Source organism: Aspergillus tubingensis (genome assembly GCF_013340325.1).
Source record: "Aspergillus tubingensis WU-2223L DNA, scaffold_8, whole genome shotgun sequence".
Lineage (NCBI taxonomy): Eukaryota > Fungi > Ascomycota > Eurotiomycetes > Eurotiales > Aspergillaceae > Aspergillus > Aspergillus tubingensis.
In genome coordinates, this window is record NW_023336282.1 from 1,631,883 (window position 1) to 1,651,942 (window position 20,060).

The 20,060-nt window shown below is 47.5% G+C and overlaps 5 protein-coding genes and 1 non-coding gene across 6 annotated transcripts; 2 read left to right on the forward strand and 4 right to left on the reverse strand.

The window, feature by feature from the left end:
• Window positions 1-47: 47 nt before the first annotated feature.
• On the reverse strand, window positions 48-119 carry AtWU_t181. Its single transcript has one exon. It is a non-coding gene; the product is annotated as a tRNA-Glu (tRNA).
• Window positions 120-422: 303 nt separating this feature from the next.
• AtWU_06900 (similar to An11g06480) lies at window positions 423-1,400 on the reverse strand (the record flags this gene model as incomplete). The annotated part of the gene is made up of 1 exon (XM_035502009.1): window positions 423-1,400. The coding sequence occupies one exon, from the start codon at window positions 1,398-1,400 to the stop codon at window positions 423-425; it is 978 nt and encodes a 325-aa protein (XP_035357902.1).
• Window positions 1,401-2,537: 1,137 nt separating this feature from the next.
• Window positions 2,538-4,596, reverse strand: AtWU_06901 (uncharacterized protein; the record flags this gene model as incomplete). Its single annotated transcript, XM_035502010.1, has 3 exons — window positions 2,538-3,189; window positions 3,397-4,064; window positions 4,120-4,596. The coding sequence occupies 3 exons, from the start codon at window positions 4,594-4,596 to the stop codon at window positions 2,538-2,540; spliced, it is 1,797 nt and encodes a 598-aa protein (XP_035357903.1).
• Window positions 4,597-6,847: 2,251 nt separating this feature from the next.
• On the forward strand, window positions 6,848-9,009 carry AtWU_06902 (flavin-containing monooxygenase; the record flags this gene model as incomplete). The annotated part of the gene is made up of 9 exons (XM_035502011.1): window positions 6,848-6,986; window positions 7,043-7,483; window positions 7,536-7,600; window positions 7,662-7,881; window positions 7,932-7,978; window positions 8,039-8,379; window positions 8,459-8,606; window positions 8,702-8,809; window positions 8,872-9,009. 9 exons carry the CDS (start codon window positions 6,848-6,850, stop codon window positions 9,007-9,009), a joined length of 1,647 nt encoding a protein of 548 aa, XP_035357904.1.
• A 1,052-nt stretch (window positions 9,010-10,061) lies between these two features.
• AtWU_06903 (beta-mannosidase mndA) lies at window positions 10,062-13,074 on the reverse strand (the record flags this gene model as incomplete). Its single annotated transcript, XM_035502012.1, has 5 exons — window positions 10,062-12,361; window positions 12,414-12,640; window positions 12,694-12,774; window positions 12,828-12,834; window positions 12,891-13,074. The coding sequence occupies 5 exons, from the start codon at window positions 13,072-13,074 to the stop codon at window positions 10,062-10,064; spliced, it is 2,799 nt and encodes a 932-aa protein (XP_035357905.1).
• Window positions 13,075-14,823: 1,749 nt separating this feature from the next.
• AtWU_06904 (CMGC protein kinase) lies at window positions 14,824-20,015 on the forward strand (the record flags this gene model as incomplete). The annotated part of the gene is made up of 8 exons (XM_035502013.1): window positions 14,824-17,029; window positions 17,090-17,497; window positions 17,555-17,671; window positions 18,580-18,778; window positions 18,840-19,165; window positions 19,227-19,522; window positions 19,582-19,744; window positions 19,804-20,015. The coding sequence occupies 8 exons, from the start codon at window positions 14,824-14,826 to the stop codon at window positions 20,013-20,015; spliced, it is 3,927 nt and encodes a 1,308-aa protein (XP_035357906.1).
• Between the last annotated feature and the right edge of the window lie 45 nt (window positions 20,016-20,060).

Here is a 20,060-nt window from a genome sequence, read left to right on the forward strand (position 1 = left end):
AATTAGTGTTATTGTTTACCGCGGAAAAAGAAAAATAAAAGAAGAAACTCCGATGCGGGGAATCGAACCCCGAGCTGCCGTGTGAAAGACGGCGATGTTAGCCGTTACACCACATCGGACTTGTTATGTGGGTCAAGCGGTTTAGTAGCATTATACTCTAAGATTACTAATTGATGTAAACAAGTTCGCTTGGGGGAGGGAAGACAACTGATAGATGTCGCTTTTGTTTTCTATTTAAATGTGTCGCTTGTTCTTCTGACTGTTGGCAAAGAAGTCTGTTTGTATGTAGTAAGTTTGGTTTGCCAATGCTGAGTAGAGGCATAACTGGTGGATTGTGATGATGCTGAAATGCAGATTCTTGAGAGACACCATGTCTGGGGAGTAAATACACAGAATAGAACATCCAAATGAGACGAATGGTACTACCAGCCCCATAATGACCCGCCCTCATTCTCATTATGCTCTCTCATCTTGAGTGTTACCTCCCACGTTCTGCCACACTTATCTTTCAAATTCCATTGCGCGTTGGTAAGGCCCTGCGACTGATCCGAGTCAATCAATTTCCTGACCAGACGTCCCTGATTCTTTTGGGAGTGCAAGAAGTCAAAATCTCCCCTGCTCGATGCTCGCTCGGCGGCACGTTTGAATGTATTCTCCACTTCCTGTGCAAGGTGGGCTGACGAGTTATAGATGACCCTCATTGTCTCTGACACTTGCATCGCGAATGAATTTGCTATGGCCTCGAGCCCTTCCATCCCTCCTGATATCCGCTCGAGTAGATCGGCCCTTTCGAGATGGGTAGATTTTGAGCTGTCGGATTCTGCGATCTCGGATTCTGCGAGAGGCATTACTACGTTACTCTCCAAGCGGAGGACATGATCAAGCTCAGTGGTGATGAATATGTCAAAGGCTTCGTCGTCGTAGGTACCGTCGTCCGCGTGATTGGTTATGTCAACCGTGCGGAAGAAAGCATGGGCAATAGGGACCATAACATGGCTTCTATCCTGCGCAGGGAGATTGTATAGGTAATTGGTCTCAAACCCTTCATTTGCAAATACTGTAGATTCCACGGTACCGGGTATAGCCTTTACGGATCTGCCGACGACATTGTTAAGACCATGGAGGTTCAAGCAGCCGTTCATGTTCTCGATGACTCCGAGGATGGATCCAGTGCAGTCGTCATTCTCGTACACTATAACTGAATGTCGGTCATCGTAGACATTGTCAACCTTCACTAGTATTGACTTTGCATCAGTAGCATTGAGTTTGCTGCACGCAGTAGCTCCTGCAAGCCGATGGAATCCAGCTTCAGCTTTTGTACAGCGATTGCCTGTGTACTCAGTTAGACGGTACCCGGTAGTTGTAGCAACGAGGACCAAGAGAACCAGCAAATGAAGCATGTTGACGGAACGAACGGGAGAAGACAAGAGTGATGAATTAAGCATGGATGTGTAGGACATTCTGGGAACAGTCCCTTTCTCACGGCGACCAACTTGGAGGTAGAGACCCGTCAACGCTGAATCTATGTATGACATCGCCCAGTCAATTTATACCTCCGTGCCTGGCGGCCGTGGAGTCCCGCCCTACAAAAATCCCCTAAAGCTTAGTGCCAAATGCACTTGCGGGATGTTCCGTTCTTCCAGCAGAGGAAATGATATTCCTCGGTGTTCTCCAAGTCTCAACCTTATTAAGGCGGTCCTATCCGAATACTTCTCTCAATCCTTACTCACACAATAAGCCTCGCTCGGCATCCTTGCCTGTCCTTGTTCAGGTGAGCGTTCAGATCTCAAGGATTACTTGCCGACAAAGAACTAGTGCATGTTCCAGACCAAGTAAAGTGGTATCAGCAGAAATCAAGAGAGCGTTCCAACTGGTACCGCCGCTTAAAGTAAGTTGCAGAACCAAGAATCTGCAAAATTTAGAGACCAAGAAAGAACTGGCGTGGCCGGGATTCCAGAAGCGGAAGGACCGAGACCAGCCCTTGAAGGGTAACAGTGTCCAACTGCCCGACCGCATTTACTTCACTTGGAACAGGGGAATTAAAGAATCATGACTGTTTCACCTAGAACGACTCTGATGCTGTGTAGCCCAAGGTAACCTTTGGGAATCACAATGCCTCTTTGGTTGACAGTTAGTAGGGTATCCCTAAGACTCCTGTAAGCGGGTATTTTTGGATCTGGTGCTTTCAAGCAGGTCGGATATGGTGGCCATGAGACTTTTGGATTGCTTCTGCCCTAGTATCCCTCGTCCCAAAACTGTCATTTTACCTGTAGTATATTCATCATATTGTGCATGTCATCTAGATTCTATGGCCGGTACATCATTGCGAGTTGTGTTACTAGTATTTAGGATATTTGCATGAGCTCGTACATTCTGTGTTACTACCAACTTTGACTGAGACCTAGCTGAACCATTATATACTCCAGACCCTTTAATAGCCTACCATGGTCTTATAACATTACTTTGTCAAATGACGCCACAAGTAAAACATCGAACCACACCCATCCGAGTTCATCCTGCCTACCGGCATTGGCATCTTACAGACCCTCCCCCCATGCGAATGGATTGGTATAATAATGCCCAATATAGTTGTTAATCATGTCCCAACCCGCAAACGCCAAGGCGCCCGTAACAGGAGTTATGCGCGCCTCATCACGAACCCAGTTTGCGAGACCTTCCCGTGCCCAGAGAGGGTAGAAAGCGTTCAATAGACCGTCAACTATTATTGCACGGGCAGTGATGAAGCCCAGCATTACAATGGCTTGGGACTCGATGGGAAGGCGAAGCGACAATTGATAATGCAAAACACTAACCAGGTAAGTCAATTGTTGGGATGGTGAAAAACGACCATGGTCGTGAAAGACGAATCGATCGATGAGTGTTTCTTGAGGAGATCTGCGCAGTTTCGAGATAATGAATCTGAGAAGCGCTGTTGCTATCCCATATTGGTCTGCATGGTGGTTTGATACGGGCTTGCTGGCTTTATTAAAGCTCGCCTCTATGGAGGAGCCTGAAGAAGCAAGAAGTTTATCCAGGAGGGAGCGATCGGATACGTAAAGGTAGCGGGAGTCTGGGTCCGAGTTTGTGGGACGCACTGCTGTTTCTCTATCGAAGGCGGTTTTGGCGTCTGGGTGATCTGTTAATGAGGTATAGAACCGTGGAGTCAAGGTCTCAATTTTCAGGATGGGTCTAGGGTGGGATGTGGGAGGATTAGGAGAGTAGAACGTATGGCGATCGAAGTTTATCGATCTTGGGGGTATGTACTCAATGCACAATGGAAATGTGCAATGAGCCGCGAGTTGAGACAGGTATTCTCGAAAGAATAATTCCAATGATCTGCCACATGTGGAAGGCTTTAGAAACATATACGCAGAATAGAGGGAGATTCTGGCTGACCTCTCAACATTAGTTTCCTTTCGTGGATTTGTCCCAGGGTGGACCTCAGGTCTCTGTAAATATCTCAGATTGCCACGAAAGCGGACCCGCAAAGCTTCCTTGACAATCCGAGGCGCAGACAATGCTCCAACATGCGTCCAACGAGTAATGAAGCGAGCAATATCCCAACCACTAGTCGTCAATGGGTCGACGGGATCACCCCAAGAGGCGAGACGACTTGTGACTTTCACCTGCCCATCTGGGTTGTTGGAGCTCAAGGTGGACTGGAGAGATGGCCCTCGGAGAATGTCCACAGTCTTTGCAAGCATATATCCTCCAACCTTTTCGAAAGGAGAACCAAAAATTACCTTATCCCAATACCCTTTGTAGTACTTTCTCTTCGAAGCAGGGGAGAGAGAGCAGAGAGATACCGGTTCGCCGGTCTCCTTGGCCGAGGCTATAATCGTCAATGGAGGATGTGGCGTCTCATCAACAGACATGCCATCTTCAGTCAAGCGGAAAAAAATGTTCCTCTTCTCGTAAAAAGAGTTGTTGATCTCCATAATCATTGCAGTCAACACTCTCGTTGGTGTATAGAGGTACCAGTAACTGATTGCACTTTTCTGCCACCATAAAAATCGCGGGACGCTGACCATGTAAGCGTATGGAAATTCCTGAGGGTTCTCGCCCTGAGAAAGTTAGTTTTGAGATCCAAAAAAGGTGCTGGAAGGACTAAAATGGTACTAGATTATGCAGGAAGATATGTAACTTCTCTTCAAGTGTTCGGTCACCACTCCCAGGTTCAAGATAGTAAGCCGGGTCGATTGTAAACCAGCATTTCTCCAGAATGCTCTCCGACGTAGGCTGATTGTCAATAGAGATGAGATTTCCAATCCGACCGCGAAACCCCACTGGAATACCTATCATGAAGTAGTCATACCAGTAGTTGTATCGTTCAGTTGCAGGAAATCTGCGTGCATGAGACAGCTTGGCTGGAAACAGAAGAGGCCTGCCTAGGAAATCTGGTCTCACATGAAGGTTGTGCACAATCAAGCGCTGTGTCCATAAGGCGGCAATAACCAGTCTAACCAATATGAATAGAATGCTAGACACCGCGAGGAAGATTAACAGGCCTAAGATTCCTCGCAATCCAGCGTCTGTCATCTTCAACATCAGATGCGCTGCAACGAACACCAAGTACACAAAATTCTTGAAAAGCATGATGCCAGAAAAGCTACCGATGAGATCTTGATTGAAAAGATTGTGATAGTCACAAGGGTCCTGATGATAACTTGGTATAAACGCCGGATGTACTTAAACCCCTCCCCTCAAAGCCACCTATAGATCACGAAACTGAATCATTTTACCAGCCTTAGCCCGCCTCCTGACTTCCAGAAACATCAATATGCATACAATGTCCAAAAAGAAAGTCGGAAGTTTTGCAGTCGAGAATGTCACTGCCTCGCAGCTGGCATATTCATGTCATTCGGCTGGCAGAAGGGTGAAGTAGTACCGCTACTGGGCAGTCGGCAATGATTCGTCTCATCCCATTTGCTACTGGGGTATGACAGCTGCATCCACCTAACAAGGAATGTACGCACGACGGCAACTCCGAACGTGTGGATGGGTAAGCAATTTCCACATTCATGGCTGCAAAGATGTATCTCCGAGGAGGTTGGATAGTTCAGTATGGCCAGAAATGCCATTCCTCTCCGATGAAGGGGGCTGCAAAACATCTCATTGTCAATACGAAATGAGCGATCAGTAACTGTGAGCAGCTGGAGTCATTGTACTAATATCAAAAACTAAGGTCAGTAGAGAAGTCCAAAATGGTGAGGGAGATATCCTACCTCGTACCTATTTTGGCTGTTTGCGAATCTCGACTAGCTCATATCAACCACAGTGCCTTACGCAGAACCTTGCGTGCTGATGCAATATTACTTTACGGTTATTTCACAAGAGATCCATGAAAGCGACTGAACATTACGGATGACGAAAAGCACGTGCTACGGACATCGATCTCGAATGTCCAAAGTAGCTGGCATATGATGGGAAATATGAAATATGTAGGGTGTCGGGGCAATGCACACAGCGTAAACAGAGTGCATCACGCAGCCCACTGATTCATGACACATTATTGACAGGCGTGGTGATATAGACTGAAACAAAGCCCTGTCAAAACACGCGGATTCATAAAAGGAAAGTCCTTGCGAATCGGCCCTATGCAGTCAGCATCTGGGCTCCGCGGAGGATGAAAGCCCCGACGCGACGGCATAGTATCCGAGTATGTACTTCGGTATTTGCCGAAGACGTAAACCCTTGGTGCGTGCTGAGTCGAAAAGAGTAGAGTATGATTTGTGGATGGAGTCAACAGAGTGGATTGGTCTCACCCCACTGAGCTTATTCTGGTGGCAACAACGACTTTGATCTCCACTGGTAGATCATTAACCAAGAAGTCACAAATCAAAATTTACACTCGGGTTGACAGCTGTCCAAGCCATTACAATAACAACTTGGTTGATAATGTGCACAAGATTTCGACCGGACACTCCGTCCTGATGGTGTCCCTTGCTTGGCATTGGTCCTATCAACAGCACGCACCCAATCTGTGTCACCGGAATATCTTCCCCCTCAATCACAACCGCAACTCTGATACATGAGTTTATAATTGGCAGATGACGTGGGGATGGACCCATAGTCAATATATTGTTGTCTCCTTACGGAATAGTGTCATCGGGATGATGTGTAGTGGAGCGAGGGAGCGTCTGTGCCGATCTACTTGATGCCCGCAGCAGAGCCCGATCGTGGGTTAGGATGGAGGCTGCATCGGAGATATGGTCTTGTCGCTTCAGCTGCCCCGCCATGCTAAAAATCTTCGATCAAAAGTAAAGCATTTCTGATTCACGATCGATATGTGGAAGTAACTGAATGGGGTAAGAGTGGGTGTAGATCAATAGTGCTTGGACACCGTCTTACACACCATCCACTGTTCGTGCCCTTGTCGACATCTTACAGATAAGACATTATTCTAATCAATTTATCATAAGGTATCAGTTTCGTAAATGGTACCTGAGTGGACAAACGAATTAACTTCAACTATCACGTTTTGGGGGCCAACTGCGGTGTGATGTCGTGGCGCGCTAAGCAGTGGTCCCAGCCAGCCCAACTTGATGGGCCAGCTGTAAGCAATAAGATAGTAGATACGGCTCCAAGAAACTTCGAGTTATTCCCAAAGAAGAAGGCGTATTGCGAACAGTGATGAGCGGTGTTGTGCAGTTGCTGAGATAATCTTATAATTCTCCTATATAGATCAATGTTTGACTGCCAGTACCACCATGATTCCATAGAGCCAAATCCCCAAAGGCTTTGATGTACCATACCTCCCGTAATCTTCTTCTAGAAAGGTCCCAAGCCCTAAACCCGCTCAACTGGTCCTTTCTTACCCCTTCAGCAGAGGAAGATTCTCCTTACCATGGCTTCCAGTGCCTTTCGTTCTTCCCCCAAGGCCATCATTATCGGGGCTGGCTTTTCCGGTATGGCGATGGCATGCCAACTTAAACGAGAGTTAAAGTGCGATGACTTTGTTATTTATGACCGAGAAGCTGGATTTGGTGGGACGTGGCTAGCAAACAAATGTACTATCAAATATACGCTCGTTTTTTACCAGCCGAAAACGCGGTCGCTGACATGAGCTTCTCAGACCCAGGGTGTGGAGTTGATATCCCAGCCGCGTTCTACAGCCTCTCCTTTGCGCCCAACCCAAATTTCTCGAACTTCGTTCCGAAGCGCGATGAGGTTCTGCAATACATCAACAATGTTGTATTAGAGTACGAGCTGTCCCGTCACCTGGTGGGAAGTACAGAATGGGTAGGGGCATCCTGGCAGGAAGACGACAAGACCTGGATGGTCAGGTTGAGGAGTACTACTACTGGACAGGAATATGCACAACGGTGTAACGTGTTGATATCAGCAGTTGGGGCACTGATAAATCCGAATTCGCTGAATATTCCCGGCATCGATCGCTTCCAGGGAGATATTATTCACACAGCCAGGTGGGATCAAAACGTGTCTCTGCGGGATAAGAATGTAATCGTGCTTGGGAATGGCGGTAAGCTTCCTTTCTATTTGTGATTGTAGATTGCTCAACTGACCCTGTCCAGCCTCAGCAACACAGCTAGTACCAGCCGTAGCAGAAGATGTTCGGTCAATCACTCAATTTATGAGGGTTAGTTCCCTATTTCTATACCCTTGTAGGGTGACTTCGCTAATATATGATGCAAATTTAGTCAAAACAATATTTCCTCCCAGGAGGGTGTAACACCACCATTAGCCCTTTCTGGCAGACTATATTCCGCTACGTACCCGGTGTGCTTCTCGCTGTCAGATTTCTAATCTTTCTATACCTCGAAACATCGACACCCCAGTTCAACCTAACCAAAACTGGGGCGAAGATGCGAAGAGAAACTGCCGAATTAAGCGAGCGTTACATCAAAGAAAACGCACCAGGTGAGCCGAGTCCTGAAAGCTGTCTGAGCTATCCTGACCCAAACTTGAAGAAAAGTACTGGCCACTCCTACTGGCCGACTATCAAGTCGGTTGCAAGGTACGTACCTCGAGTAACTACGTACTACATGGCATCCAGACTGATGATACTCCTATACAGCGAAGGGTATTCGACCACGACGGCTACATCTCAACATTAAACCGAGATAATGTCCGCCTTACCGACGATGAGGTCATCGCTCTTAACGAACGCTCAGTATCAACCAAGGCAGGAGCAACATACCCTGCAGATGTTATCATGTTAGCCAACGGATTCTCTCTAACCCAATATGACACCGAGCTGTGCGGTCGCCATGGTCGCAGTCGACAAGAATATTGGAAGGAATCCGGGCACATCAAGGCTTACGAAAGTATCGGCATGTCTGAGTTCCCTAACTTCTTCTACATTTTGGGTCCCAATTCAGGTCGCGGACATACATCTGCAATTTTCTCAATAGAGAAGTAAGTCGTTCCTCCGGACCAAAGCTCTGGCCTACCAGAAATGGGAAATGGAGAGCAAAGCTTGCTAACCGTGAAACAGCTACACCGACCTCATCATCCGTATCATTAAACCGATAATAACCGGATCAGCTGTGTCTGTAGAACCCGATATGTCGAGCGAAAAGGCATACAACGAGCGGTTGCAGGCCGCGTTGAAAAACACAGTGTTTAACAACACATGCCGCAGTGTAAGGAACTCCTACCCCAACTGGTTGTCCATCGCTGTTGATTCCGCCACTCTCCCATTGCGTTTCCGAGCATTAGCTAATCATGATCTATGTAGTGGTTTATCGATCCTAAAACCGGATATAACTGGATGATATACCCCTGGAGCTCCTTCTACATGTGGTGGACGACGCATGTTGCAGGTCTAGACGGGTGGGTCTATGAGGTGAGTGTGCTGATCTTATCAGAGTTAAGCATATGGGTGTTTAACACAATGCGCATGCATAGTTTCCCCAGACAAAAAAGATGTCCCAGAACTCGGCATTTGCTCTGTGTCTGCGCACCGTACTACCCACCTTTGTTGTCTGTCTAATTGTGGGAGCGTATACCTATCTTAAGGATTCATGCGGTGTGTTCGTTATGTGAAATTACGCTTGTCTTTCTGTGGACCTTTGGGATGTACTGTTAAGCTATGTTTTCAATATATAGGGTTAGACCGTCTGAGAAGCGTTTTATTTTTAACTTTTACATCGACATTCTCCCATGTCAACGCTACTAAATAGTTATATAGAAAAAGGGCTGATTTCTCAAAATTTACTGAAAACCGCAGTACCGCTATGTATAAGCCATGTGTTGCTGCCTTGGACGGCTTATGCAAGGTTCGGGTCAGGTGGCCATGTAGCTGTATATGATTGGCGCCGTGTCTTACTACTTTCGTCGTTTTGCGTCTAACCTAGCAGAATGGACCCCCAAAAAAGAACGAGGAAAGTCTTTCGATATACTTATCCTCCCTAGGACAACTCAGCACTGATTAACTTTCTGCACATTTGTGAAGAACGAATGGTAAATACAGATTAGACAGGCTGGAAGAACTGATAAGCAGCATAAAGGGTCGTCTAATACAACACATAAACTACTCTTCAATGAGATATTACCTCCGAGCGAATATTTTTACGGACTATCTGGCAGTGTCCATGCGCTGTGGGGCTCTAGGATCCCCATTGCATGTACTCAAACAGACATCCTGCCATTGGCATGCTTAAACACACCCCAATGTAGATGATATGCTCTCACTTCTTTCAAGGAATCGGATTTTCAGTCGACAACGAAGTCCCGATGGGCTCAAGCAATTGACTACAACTCTTGCGATAGAACACGTATACCGCAGGGTTCCATAGGAAATCCAGACCCGCAAGCGAAAGGATCTCCGTGGAAAAGGGGGAGGGGGCCCATTGTGTACTAGGTGGATGCGTAGCTTGATTAATTCATAGATATGCAGATGATTGACTTAGACTTGTTGCTGACTTGGCTTACTCTATGTTGACGAAGGTGATCAGGCTTGGTGAGTCGAGGGAGTATCTTTTTCCTGGGAGTAAAACAGTCAATCATGCGGGTCGGAAGATATTTGAGAAAAGAGAACAAGTAGTGAGATGACATAAACAAGCTTGGTATTGAGACTATGTGGATGTTGTTGATAATCAACTGTGAACCTTTTGATCCCAAAGACTCTGTACAGTGATGTTACGAGCCCATGCCCCGTTGGTCGTGTCTTCCAGAATGTTGAACTCAATCTCTTTCTTCTCCCCTGGTACTAAGACGAACGCGTTCTCCTCGAAGTATCCCACCACACCCTCCGGGTAGTCGAGCCACGTGTATAGTGAGACGCCAGATGTAGCTTCCACCGTGACAGTTGTCTTGTTCGAATTATAACCCAGCTTCAGTCCAGGGTCAACAATCCTCAAATCCTTTGGCCAGGAAAGTGTAGCGTAATTCTCATGAGTGAAGTTGGTGGCCTGGTCTGAGTTCGGAAGACGTCCGTGAGCCGAGAGCGAGAGCAGAAGAACGGCATCCTTGGTATCCGGCAAGCCCAAAGAAGAAACGTTTGTGCCATAGACACGAGTGGTATTCAGTCCTCCTACGGTAAATGGAACCGATTTAGGCGTGCCTGCGTTATTCTCAATAGGGCGGCCTGACAGGTCCAACCAGGTCAAGTCCACAGTACCTGCTGCAGGGCTCCACAGGTCGGAAGTAACATAGACATCCAGTGATCCTGTAGTATAGTTCCAAAAAGGCGAGACAATAACAGGCTGATAGATATCTCTCATAACGTGGTGCAGAACCTTCCATCTGCCCCCGTACTCAATGCCTGCCCATGAGGGCGCTTGCCAGATGTCTTCGAGCTGCCAATACAGGGAGCCAAGCTGGCGCTCAGGCAAGCCACTTCCTCGACGGTAGAACTGAATCTGGCTCTTGTACATATCTGCCTGGAAGAGCTGGGTGGCGTGGCACCAGGCGCTAAAGTTGGAGATATGGTCGGATTTACTCGGGATCGGGTAGTAGCTTACCACGCCCATGGTCATTTCGCCCATGCCAGTGGCCGAGTTCGCGTAGTTGTCTGTCATGAGGCCGCCCGCGGGGTCGTGGTGGTTGCGGAGCATTACTACACTGCTGTTGAAGTAAAGATCCTCAGTGTCAATAGCTTGCTGCCATGTCTGGAGGCTGGGCATGCTGTGGAAGCCGAATTCGTTCGCAAAGCGGCCTACCGGATAAGAACCATAGTCGAAAGCCACACTAGTGTCGTAGTCGTAGTGGTCGGTGTCGCCGTAGTATGAGCCAGAGGTAGTGTTGTCGTAACGTTCAGCCATAGGGACAGGGGCAGAAAGATCAATGTAGAGGTACCCTTCAGTTGTGCTGCTAGGGGAGTACGAGATGGAGCGGGTATTCTCATAGACGAGAGGTAAGAAGAGACTGATGTACATCTTCTCGTACTCTCCCACATAGTAGGAATATGAAGATGGGGCTGCATCCTTGACACGTGGGAGCATTAAAGATTCGATTTCATTCCCGCCAGCCCATAGAGCCAGGGAGGGATGGTGGTTCACTCGTCGAACATTGTACACTATCTCAGCAGCAACGTTCTCGAGAAAGGCGTCGTCGGAGGGATATAAGGCGTCACTAAACTCGAACTCACTCCACAAGAGGATGCCCTTTTCATCGGCCAGGTCATAGATGTAGTCATGAAGATATGCGCCGGAGGACCACACACGGAGCATATTCTGGTTTCCTATCACGACGGCATCAAACAGCCGTGACATCTTCTCCTCTGTGACACGAGTCCAGAAACTGTCTGGTGGGATGAGATTCGATCCCTTTGCGTAGAACTCGTGACCGTTAACTTCGAAGTGCCAGTTTGCTCCAGGAGCAATTCCTTGTGCGCGCTGTGTCTCGGTAATATTGCGCTGGTTGAGGAAAATGGTGCGGAAGCCCGTCCGTTTGGTTACATTGGCCAGAGTCTGGTTTCCGCTACTATTGACGGTAATGGACACGTTGTAGAGGTTCTGATCGCCGAGACCTTGCGGCCACCACAACTTTGGAGTGAGCCCATCGAGAACGGTGACACCGGTTATAGAGTTGCCAGCCACAGTGACATTGTTTAAAGTACGTGACGTAAGGATCGTGCCAGAGCGAGCATCGCGAACTTCAATCGACATGGTCGGTTTTGCAGGAAGTGGACCCAAAATGTCGATGCTAGCGTTGACAACCCAAGGTTGGCTTTGGTCTGGCGGGAGGTAGTTAATTTGTCCCTTTCTGTATATATCTAGGTCTGTGTTCAGGACATAGGTGCTTTGCTCCTTGTCTAGCTGAACGATATATGCAGGTTTCCACGGGCCTGCGGGCGCAAATGCTGGACCCCAGTCCCATCCAAAGTCGGACTGCTCTTTGCGCATAAACCACCGGTTTGGATATTCATAAGTGAGCTGGACATCATCAGGCCATTCTACGAACAATTAGCATGGCCTGGCTTTGCTAGTCTCCCAATTTTAACTTACTTTGCGAATTGGGATCTTGGGCGATAGCATCGACAATGTTCGGCGCGCTCCCAAAGTTGATGCTTAGAACAGGATCTCCTTTGCATGACCCTAGAGCTGTGGAAACATCGAACGCATACTGGCGAAATTGATTGTCGGTGGACGCAATCTGCTGTCCACAAAACGAGATGGTTGCAAAAGTGTCGAGTCCGTCGAAAACCAGCCAAGTTGAGTCGTAATCATCCAGGCTACTGAGTATTAGTGTTGACGCCTTTAATGCATAGAATTAATTGCTACTCACAGGCCTTTGATGGGTTGACTGGTATAAGTCCAGTTGGCGGCGGCGATCCAGCGAAGATTGAAATCGTTTAATCCATGGTATCTGCAACAGTATTTAGTGTCTCATCCGGGTTCATGGCAGATCAAATCATTTACGGTTCATCTATTGGGTAGTCAGCAGTTGTATAATAGAGGGACTTGACTACCAACAGTACTTACCAATTACTCCGGCCCTTAGTAGATCCAAGTGAACCTGCGATGGGAATTCAGCAGGAACTGTTCGATTCAAGGCTCGACTGCTGAGAGTCCATTGCACACTGCTCAAATCTTGAATATATTGACCCAGCGCAACAGGTAGGGTTGGCGCTAGTAGGGCCGCTGCTAATCCGATGCCTTGGCGCATGGCGTGCAGCTGGAAGAGATGGGATTTGCTATGGAAAAGCAAGGCCTGAATACCTACTCAGCGAGGGATCATTGAAGCATATAAATGCGACAGCAGGAGCTGAACGCGAGTTCAGTCCTACGTGCGCAATCTTTGCAGTGACACACCGAAGCAAATACTTAGTCAGTGGAGCAGGAGTGTGGGACGCATAGACGGGGATAAGTCCGTGATGAAAGAGGAAAGAAGACGATCTTATGGCACCACGGTAACCGGGTTCAGGCAACAGGCGCAGAGCAAATTATGTCTCACGCTATGCGGGGAGAGAGGGAATTAATCGGCTAATTTCAAGGCAAGATTAATTAAGCTAAAGGCCTGAGGATGGCGAGTGGTCGACGGGAGTACTGATCTGCAGCAAAGGAGGGGTAGACAATTACTAGCTAAACCGGAGTGGCATAGATTGTTACATCTTGGCTCAAGCTAGGGTTCTGGCTCAGGAACGAACGGGATGCCGCGGACAGCCGTGGAAGAGGAACGATGAGGAAAGTAATTACCCAGCGAGCGCTGCATCAGTGACACTTGCTTACATTCTGTATTTTTGGGGAGAAAAAAAAAAAAACCCCTCAGTGTGATGAATCTTCGCGTTTTCTATTTACCAGATCTTACATTGTCGGCTCAAGAGGCCGATGGCACAACCCGCAGGGTTTGGCCGGGTCGGACTATCTCCGCATCGGCCTTTGCTCAGGTCTCCACCCGGGCAACCCTGAATGCCTCCCAAGTCCCAACAGCGGGCTGGCGTGTTCAGCGCAATGGTCAAGGTCGGACCAAAGCACTTCTTGATTGGAAAAGCAAGGACGCAGAATAAGCACTAAGCCTCTTGCTGCCGCAATATAAATAATTGAATTCTATCCAGGGGCAATATAGTGTATCCCTTTTTGGCGACTAATCATTTAGTTTCGGCGTGCTTGGCTTCCCGGAATGCTGAGAATACACTTACAGGAATGTGGCCATACCATGAAGAATTCGGCGAGGTGCGAGAGAAGGGCGAGCCTTACCTGTGGAAGAAAATATTGGAGATGAATCTCCAACCTTCTACACTGCACTATTCATTTGCAGTCTATAAAATTCTCCCCTCCCAATTCGGTATTCAATCCCTTCGATCCCACCTTCGCAACTTGCTTCTTCTTTCTCCTCGCCAACCTCCAAATGAAGTCCCTGAAGCCTTGTGGGAAGCCAGCTTATGACGGTACTACCTTGATGTTGCAAAATGCTATCATACTGTACATTCCAGAAACATGAGCCTGAAGACAAGGCAGCTTACCTCGTAGTCTATACCCCAGCGCATGATTCAAAAGAATTCGAATCCACGACGATCTGAAGTAATGCTGCAGTGAATGAGCATGACAGTATGGCTTGACTAGCGACCGGGGAAACATGTAACTTACTTGATACATCAGAAAAGATTCTTTCGGTTTCTGTGTCGGGGCACTTGCATATGACAGCTGTACGCCAGTTGTTCAACCTCACGTGGCTCGGCCGCTAATCCAGCCCAACGAAGACGAAGATCTCAGCTTATTCCTAAACCCACTTTCTAACAATACCCTCCAATCTAGTTGCTGACTACGGCCGGCACAACATATCCTCACGAAAGCTTAGCTGTATAGTCAGATTCGAGTTACCTCTCATCAATCGTCGATTGCAGTTAATTCATGTTGACTTCCATATGCCTGTAGGAACGCCTTCTGCCGGCTAGTCAACAGCTCAGGTACCATTATGCGCCTGATCAATGTTGATACACTCAATCTCGAGGAATTCTATGGATCAGCGCCCTCTTATGCTATATTATCACATACATGGGGGGCCGATCATGAGGAACTGTCATTCCGCGACATCACCGAGAACAGTATCAAAAGAAAGAGTTTACCATTCAAGGTCGCGAAATGCTGCGAACAGGCCAAAAAAGACGGCATCCAGTATGCATGGGTTGACACCTGCTGCATTGACAAGACCAACTCGGTCGAACTCGGCGAAGCCATTAACTCCATGTTCCGATGGTATAATGAAGCTGCCGTTTGCTATGCCTACCTAGCCGATGTCACCATTGAGGATAATAACCATTTCCCACTGACTCAGTTCAGTTCATGCCGCTGGTTCCAACGAGGCTGGACTTTACAGGAGCTTTTGGCTCCTGATAATCTTCGCTTCTTCGATTCAGGGTGGCACTACCTCGGAACGAAGGCAATTAGATCAGGTATTATTGACCGCAAATTTGGAATACCGCGTCGGTTCTTGCAAGGAACTCCATTAAGTGAGGCAAGCATCGCTCAACGTATGTCCTGGGCCTCCAACAGAGTCACAAAACGGGAGGAAGACATTGCCTATTGCCTTCTTGGAATTTTTGATGTGACTATGCCTATGATCTATGGTGAAGGGGCCGATCGAGCGTTCACTCGTCTCCAGCAAGAGATCATGAAAAATTCGAGAGATGAGTCGATTCTGGCGTGGGGTCTTTCCAGCCCGGAGCATTATCTATATAATCCAAATGATAATAAGACCTTGTCAGCCGGTGTACTTGCCGCGTCCCCCGCTGACTTTCGAGGTTGTGAGGATATTGTTCCACGTACGAACGGGACCAGGTCTCCATGCACGTTCCAGATTGAAGGGGGCTTGGTTCGAGTCAATCTGTCTCTACACGAAGACAAAAATGGGCTTTTCGGCTTGCTCAACTGCGGTCTGTTAAATCCGGAAACTTTGGTAGCAATCCCGCTTTTGAAAATCCAGTCCGGTGAATACTACCTTAGGCCACAAGATCATTGTGCAGTTATTTACGACTCAATTGCGACCAAGACACCGGCTCAGCCGGTCCATATTCTGATCAAACGGCATATGAAAACACAGAGAGCAGTTAGCTATAACAATGATTTCTTTGTCGAGGACCCTATCGAAGCAGGATTGGAACTTATTGAAGTCGAACCGTCAGATCGCTGGTTGCAAGATCGGTCTATTATTACGACATCGAGTGAGCCGGCTGATCATGCTGTCCAAAAGCTCTGGATCCGGTTCCGCTCCGGAGGGGAAGACTCCAGCGACTTCTTGGTGTTGCTCGAGTATGATACGCAGGGCCCCCAAGCGCAGGCTCGATATCACATGATGATATCTTCCAGGGCCACATCCCTCCAAGATCTGGCTCAGAGATCCGGCTCTATAAGAAATGAAGCATTCGGTAAACAAAGTGCCAGTGACGGCACGCTCAATATCCAGGGAAGTGTGGAACGAGACAGCATGCAGAAATTATTTGTGGTGACATTAGCCGCCACAGCGAGTCCGCCCAGTGTCACCATTAATGTCACGTTCGAGTTAGAAGTACTGACTTTCAAGCTTGAAGTGGAGGACGTCATGAAGGAGGAAGATGATTTGCGCCATGAAACAGACATTCTCGACCAGTATGAATGGGAGATAAATTTCTCCTCAAAAACTGCCAAGGCAGACTTGATTGACGTAGAAAGACAAATAGAGAAGCTCAATGCGCTGAAAACCCGACTACTCGACACGATCAGCAGAGCGTCAGAAAATACAGCGAATGCCAGTACCCGGGCGGAGGAAATCAGGCAACGGAGAGCCATGTTGTCAGAACGGAGACGGTCACTTGAAAGGGAAATGGACGGTAGGCATCAAACAGTGTTGGAGACTGGATATGGTTTACTTCTGTATCAGACTGGAGACAGGGCGGCAGAAGCTGAGGCCGAATTTGAGGAATTGGTGGAAACTAATATTGCTTTGGTGAAACACATTGATAATCTTTTAGAGTGTGATGCATTTCTTCGACGATTTTTCTCTGACAAACGGAAAAAGGGTTTCCTGATATATATATGGAAGAAGGCCGAGGATATGTATTCTGGCGACGGGTTGAAGGCCCACTGCGAAAAGCGTATGGCCCTGGCAGTCGCGACGTCCATATACCAGCAAGTGTTCTACTGCGGTAAGTTTTGCCAAATTCGATCGCTTATATAGCTGGCTTAACTCTGGGGGCCATTTATAGATGATAGCTCAGAGATGATACATGAATATCGTTGGAATGTCCAGAGAGAACTCGTCAAGGAGTTGGCCAATGTCACCACCCAACTGCTCCCTGCGGGCAAAGGCGTTGGGCTACGTTTTGTTAATCGTGAGGTTGATATATTCCCTAACCTCGCAGTTGACCAGGTGAAGAAGATATTGGATTCCACGCCATTGAGTCCCGGTGGCAACACTGCAATTGGCACAAACCTAAGATCTAGAATTCTCCAGCCGCTAGTCTACAGCAAATTCAGTTCCCAGAGACTTGATAGGCCGCTGCTCATAATCATTACTATTGGTCGTTATCCGGGGTTTAGAGCTGAATCTGAATTTGTGAACGCTATCAACGAATGCGGCAGGAAGCTAGAATTCGCTGGATACCCCCGCCGCAGTACGTAATGTTCTGCACACCCTCTCTTTCCCATATTCCTAATTGATGAACCTGCAGCTGTGATGTTTATGATCTATCAAGTCGGAACAAGCGAAATGACTTCGCAATTTGTACGACGCCTTAAGGATGATCCTGATCTCTTTCCTATGGTATCCGTATTCTCGGAGTGGGAAGGTAGGTCAACACTTCTTCTCTGCATGCCAATAATATGCCACCTAATGTTCTGAAGGTGGTGTCACGATGAGGCACCTCAAAGGCAATTATCTCCAAAGACCTATCTTTGAAGTGAGTCCGGTCTTTCATTGAACATCTCTAGCTCATCTGCCCGCTTGTCGTCTACTTACAAGTTCTATTTTCTTTCAGAGAATGATGTACCCATCTGATTTCCTCCAACTGTTTGGGACTAAGTCATCTTAACTGGCTACAGGAGTTTGAGACTGGTGTTGTTTATCTTGTCCTTGACATGATGTCCCTCCTTGAAGCTAATAGCAACGTTGGTGGCTGATTTAATGTGCCAGCGTAATTGTTTGTATCTAGTTACAGGCAGGGTATTGACTGCTTCATTCTGTCTGCTCGAGATATAGCATATTTCAATGACTGGTCTCAGTCGTGGTCGCCATGAGGCTTAATAAGGGCAAAACTATGGGAGCAATCTGAAATCCTCCTAAGAGACTAATAAACTAGGGATGCCTCCAATAACTGCAGCGGTGCCCAGAACCATCTCAATAACAAGCAAGTCCATCTCAGTTGATAGTATCAGATGATAAGCCATTATCGGCATCTGTGGCAGTGAGATGGAAGATTGGCCGATAGAGAAGATGATTGGCAGACGCCAAGCATATGGACGTCCTGGCTGCATGACTGGCCGCCTCATCCCTGAGCCCTTGGCATCATTTATCTCTGCCTTTATCAACAACAACCAGAAATGTTTCGGCTTCAGTCACGTACTTGTCTACGATCCAGTATACGTGCAAATCTTTTCATATCCTCACGTAATCTACTCTTGCGCCATAGAGTCTTACCTAGTACGTCTCATCGAGTCGCATGCAAATCAACATCCACGATCGCGTCTACCAATCCAGCTATCCAACGCGTATTTCTTACATCGGAATTTGAGGCCATTGATCCAACAGAAGAGGTTGAGGAAGAGACTCTACCGACTTACGATGTCGAGAAATACTACCCAGTCCGCCTCGGGGAAGTTCTGGATGGCCGATATCAAGTCGTTGCCAAATTGGGCTATGGTGTCACATCTACAGTCTGGCTCGGTCGCGATCTAAGGTACATTCAGTCTAGTGGATATTTCCAGCTTCGGGGTCCTTTGCTGAAAGTGTGACCTCAGTGACTCCAAGCATGTCGCTTTGAAGATCTATGTTTCTGGTACTATGAAAAATAGCAACGAACTCGCCGTATACGAACGCATAAACGCAGTTGAAACAGACCATGCCGGAAAGAATCTCATCCGTCAACTATGGGATTACTTCTTCCTAGAAGGTCCCCATGGCCGTCACATGTGTCTCGTGCATCAACCGCTCGGACTTAGTGTCGACCAATTCTTGTACTTCTTTCCGGGAAGGGTGATGAACCTCGACGCTTTGAAGCCTTGCCTGCGGCAGGTATTGGGTATAGTTGATTTTCTGCACACTGAGGCTAGGGTCATACACACCGGTAAAGTGCTACACTATTAAACATGCAGAACCTTTTTCTTCTATTTCTGACCATTATGCAGATCTACAATTGAAGAATCTCCTACTTCCCGGAGATCCTAAGAATTTCTCGGGTCTCGAAGACTCGGAGATTGAGGCGCCTTCGCCTAGGAAAATAGTCGGCCCTGAGCGCACAATCTACACCAGCCATATCGTGATCCCCGGCAATGGGTTACCATTGCTCAGTGACTTTGGAGAAGCTCGATTCAGTGATGAAGAGCATGACGAGGATATCATGCCAAATATTTACAGGGCTCCCGAAGTGGTGCTAAAGATGAACTGGGATAGCAAGGTTGATGTGTGGAGCATTGCCTTGATGGTGAGAGATTATGCTTATCGAGTGCACCCTTCATGTAGCTTATACTTACTTTCATCCAGGCCTGGGACATGGTTTGTGCCCGAACACTATTTGATGGTAGAAACAGTGATGGTATTTTTGATGATCGAGTCCATCTTGCGGAAATGGTTGCGATTATGGGACCACCTCCCACTGACTTCATTAAGCGAAGCAAAGTAGGCTCGGTATTTTGGGATGAGAATGGTATGTTGCCAACTGAACCAGCTGTTTGACATGAAGCTCGGCTAAAATCTTACATTCAGGCAAATGGAAGGACCTTGCACCGGTGCCGAAGATGACACTTGAGGAACGGGCGGCTGATATCCAAGGACCTGACAAGGAAGCATTCTTAAAACTTATGCGAAGGGCATTAACATGGGACCCGAAGGACAGGCCAGCTGCCGGAGAACTGATATTTGATGAGTGGCTTATGAAGGGATTGCAGCTCCCTGCTCATCTGTCGAAGGACACCTAAAAAGTTGTGATGCGATTTATTTTGCTAGTTTAATTGTAAAGTGTC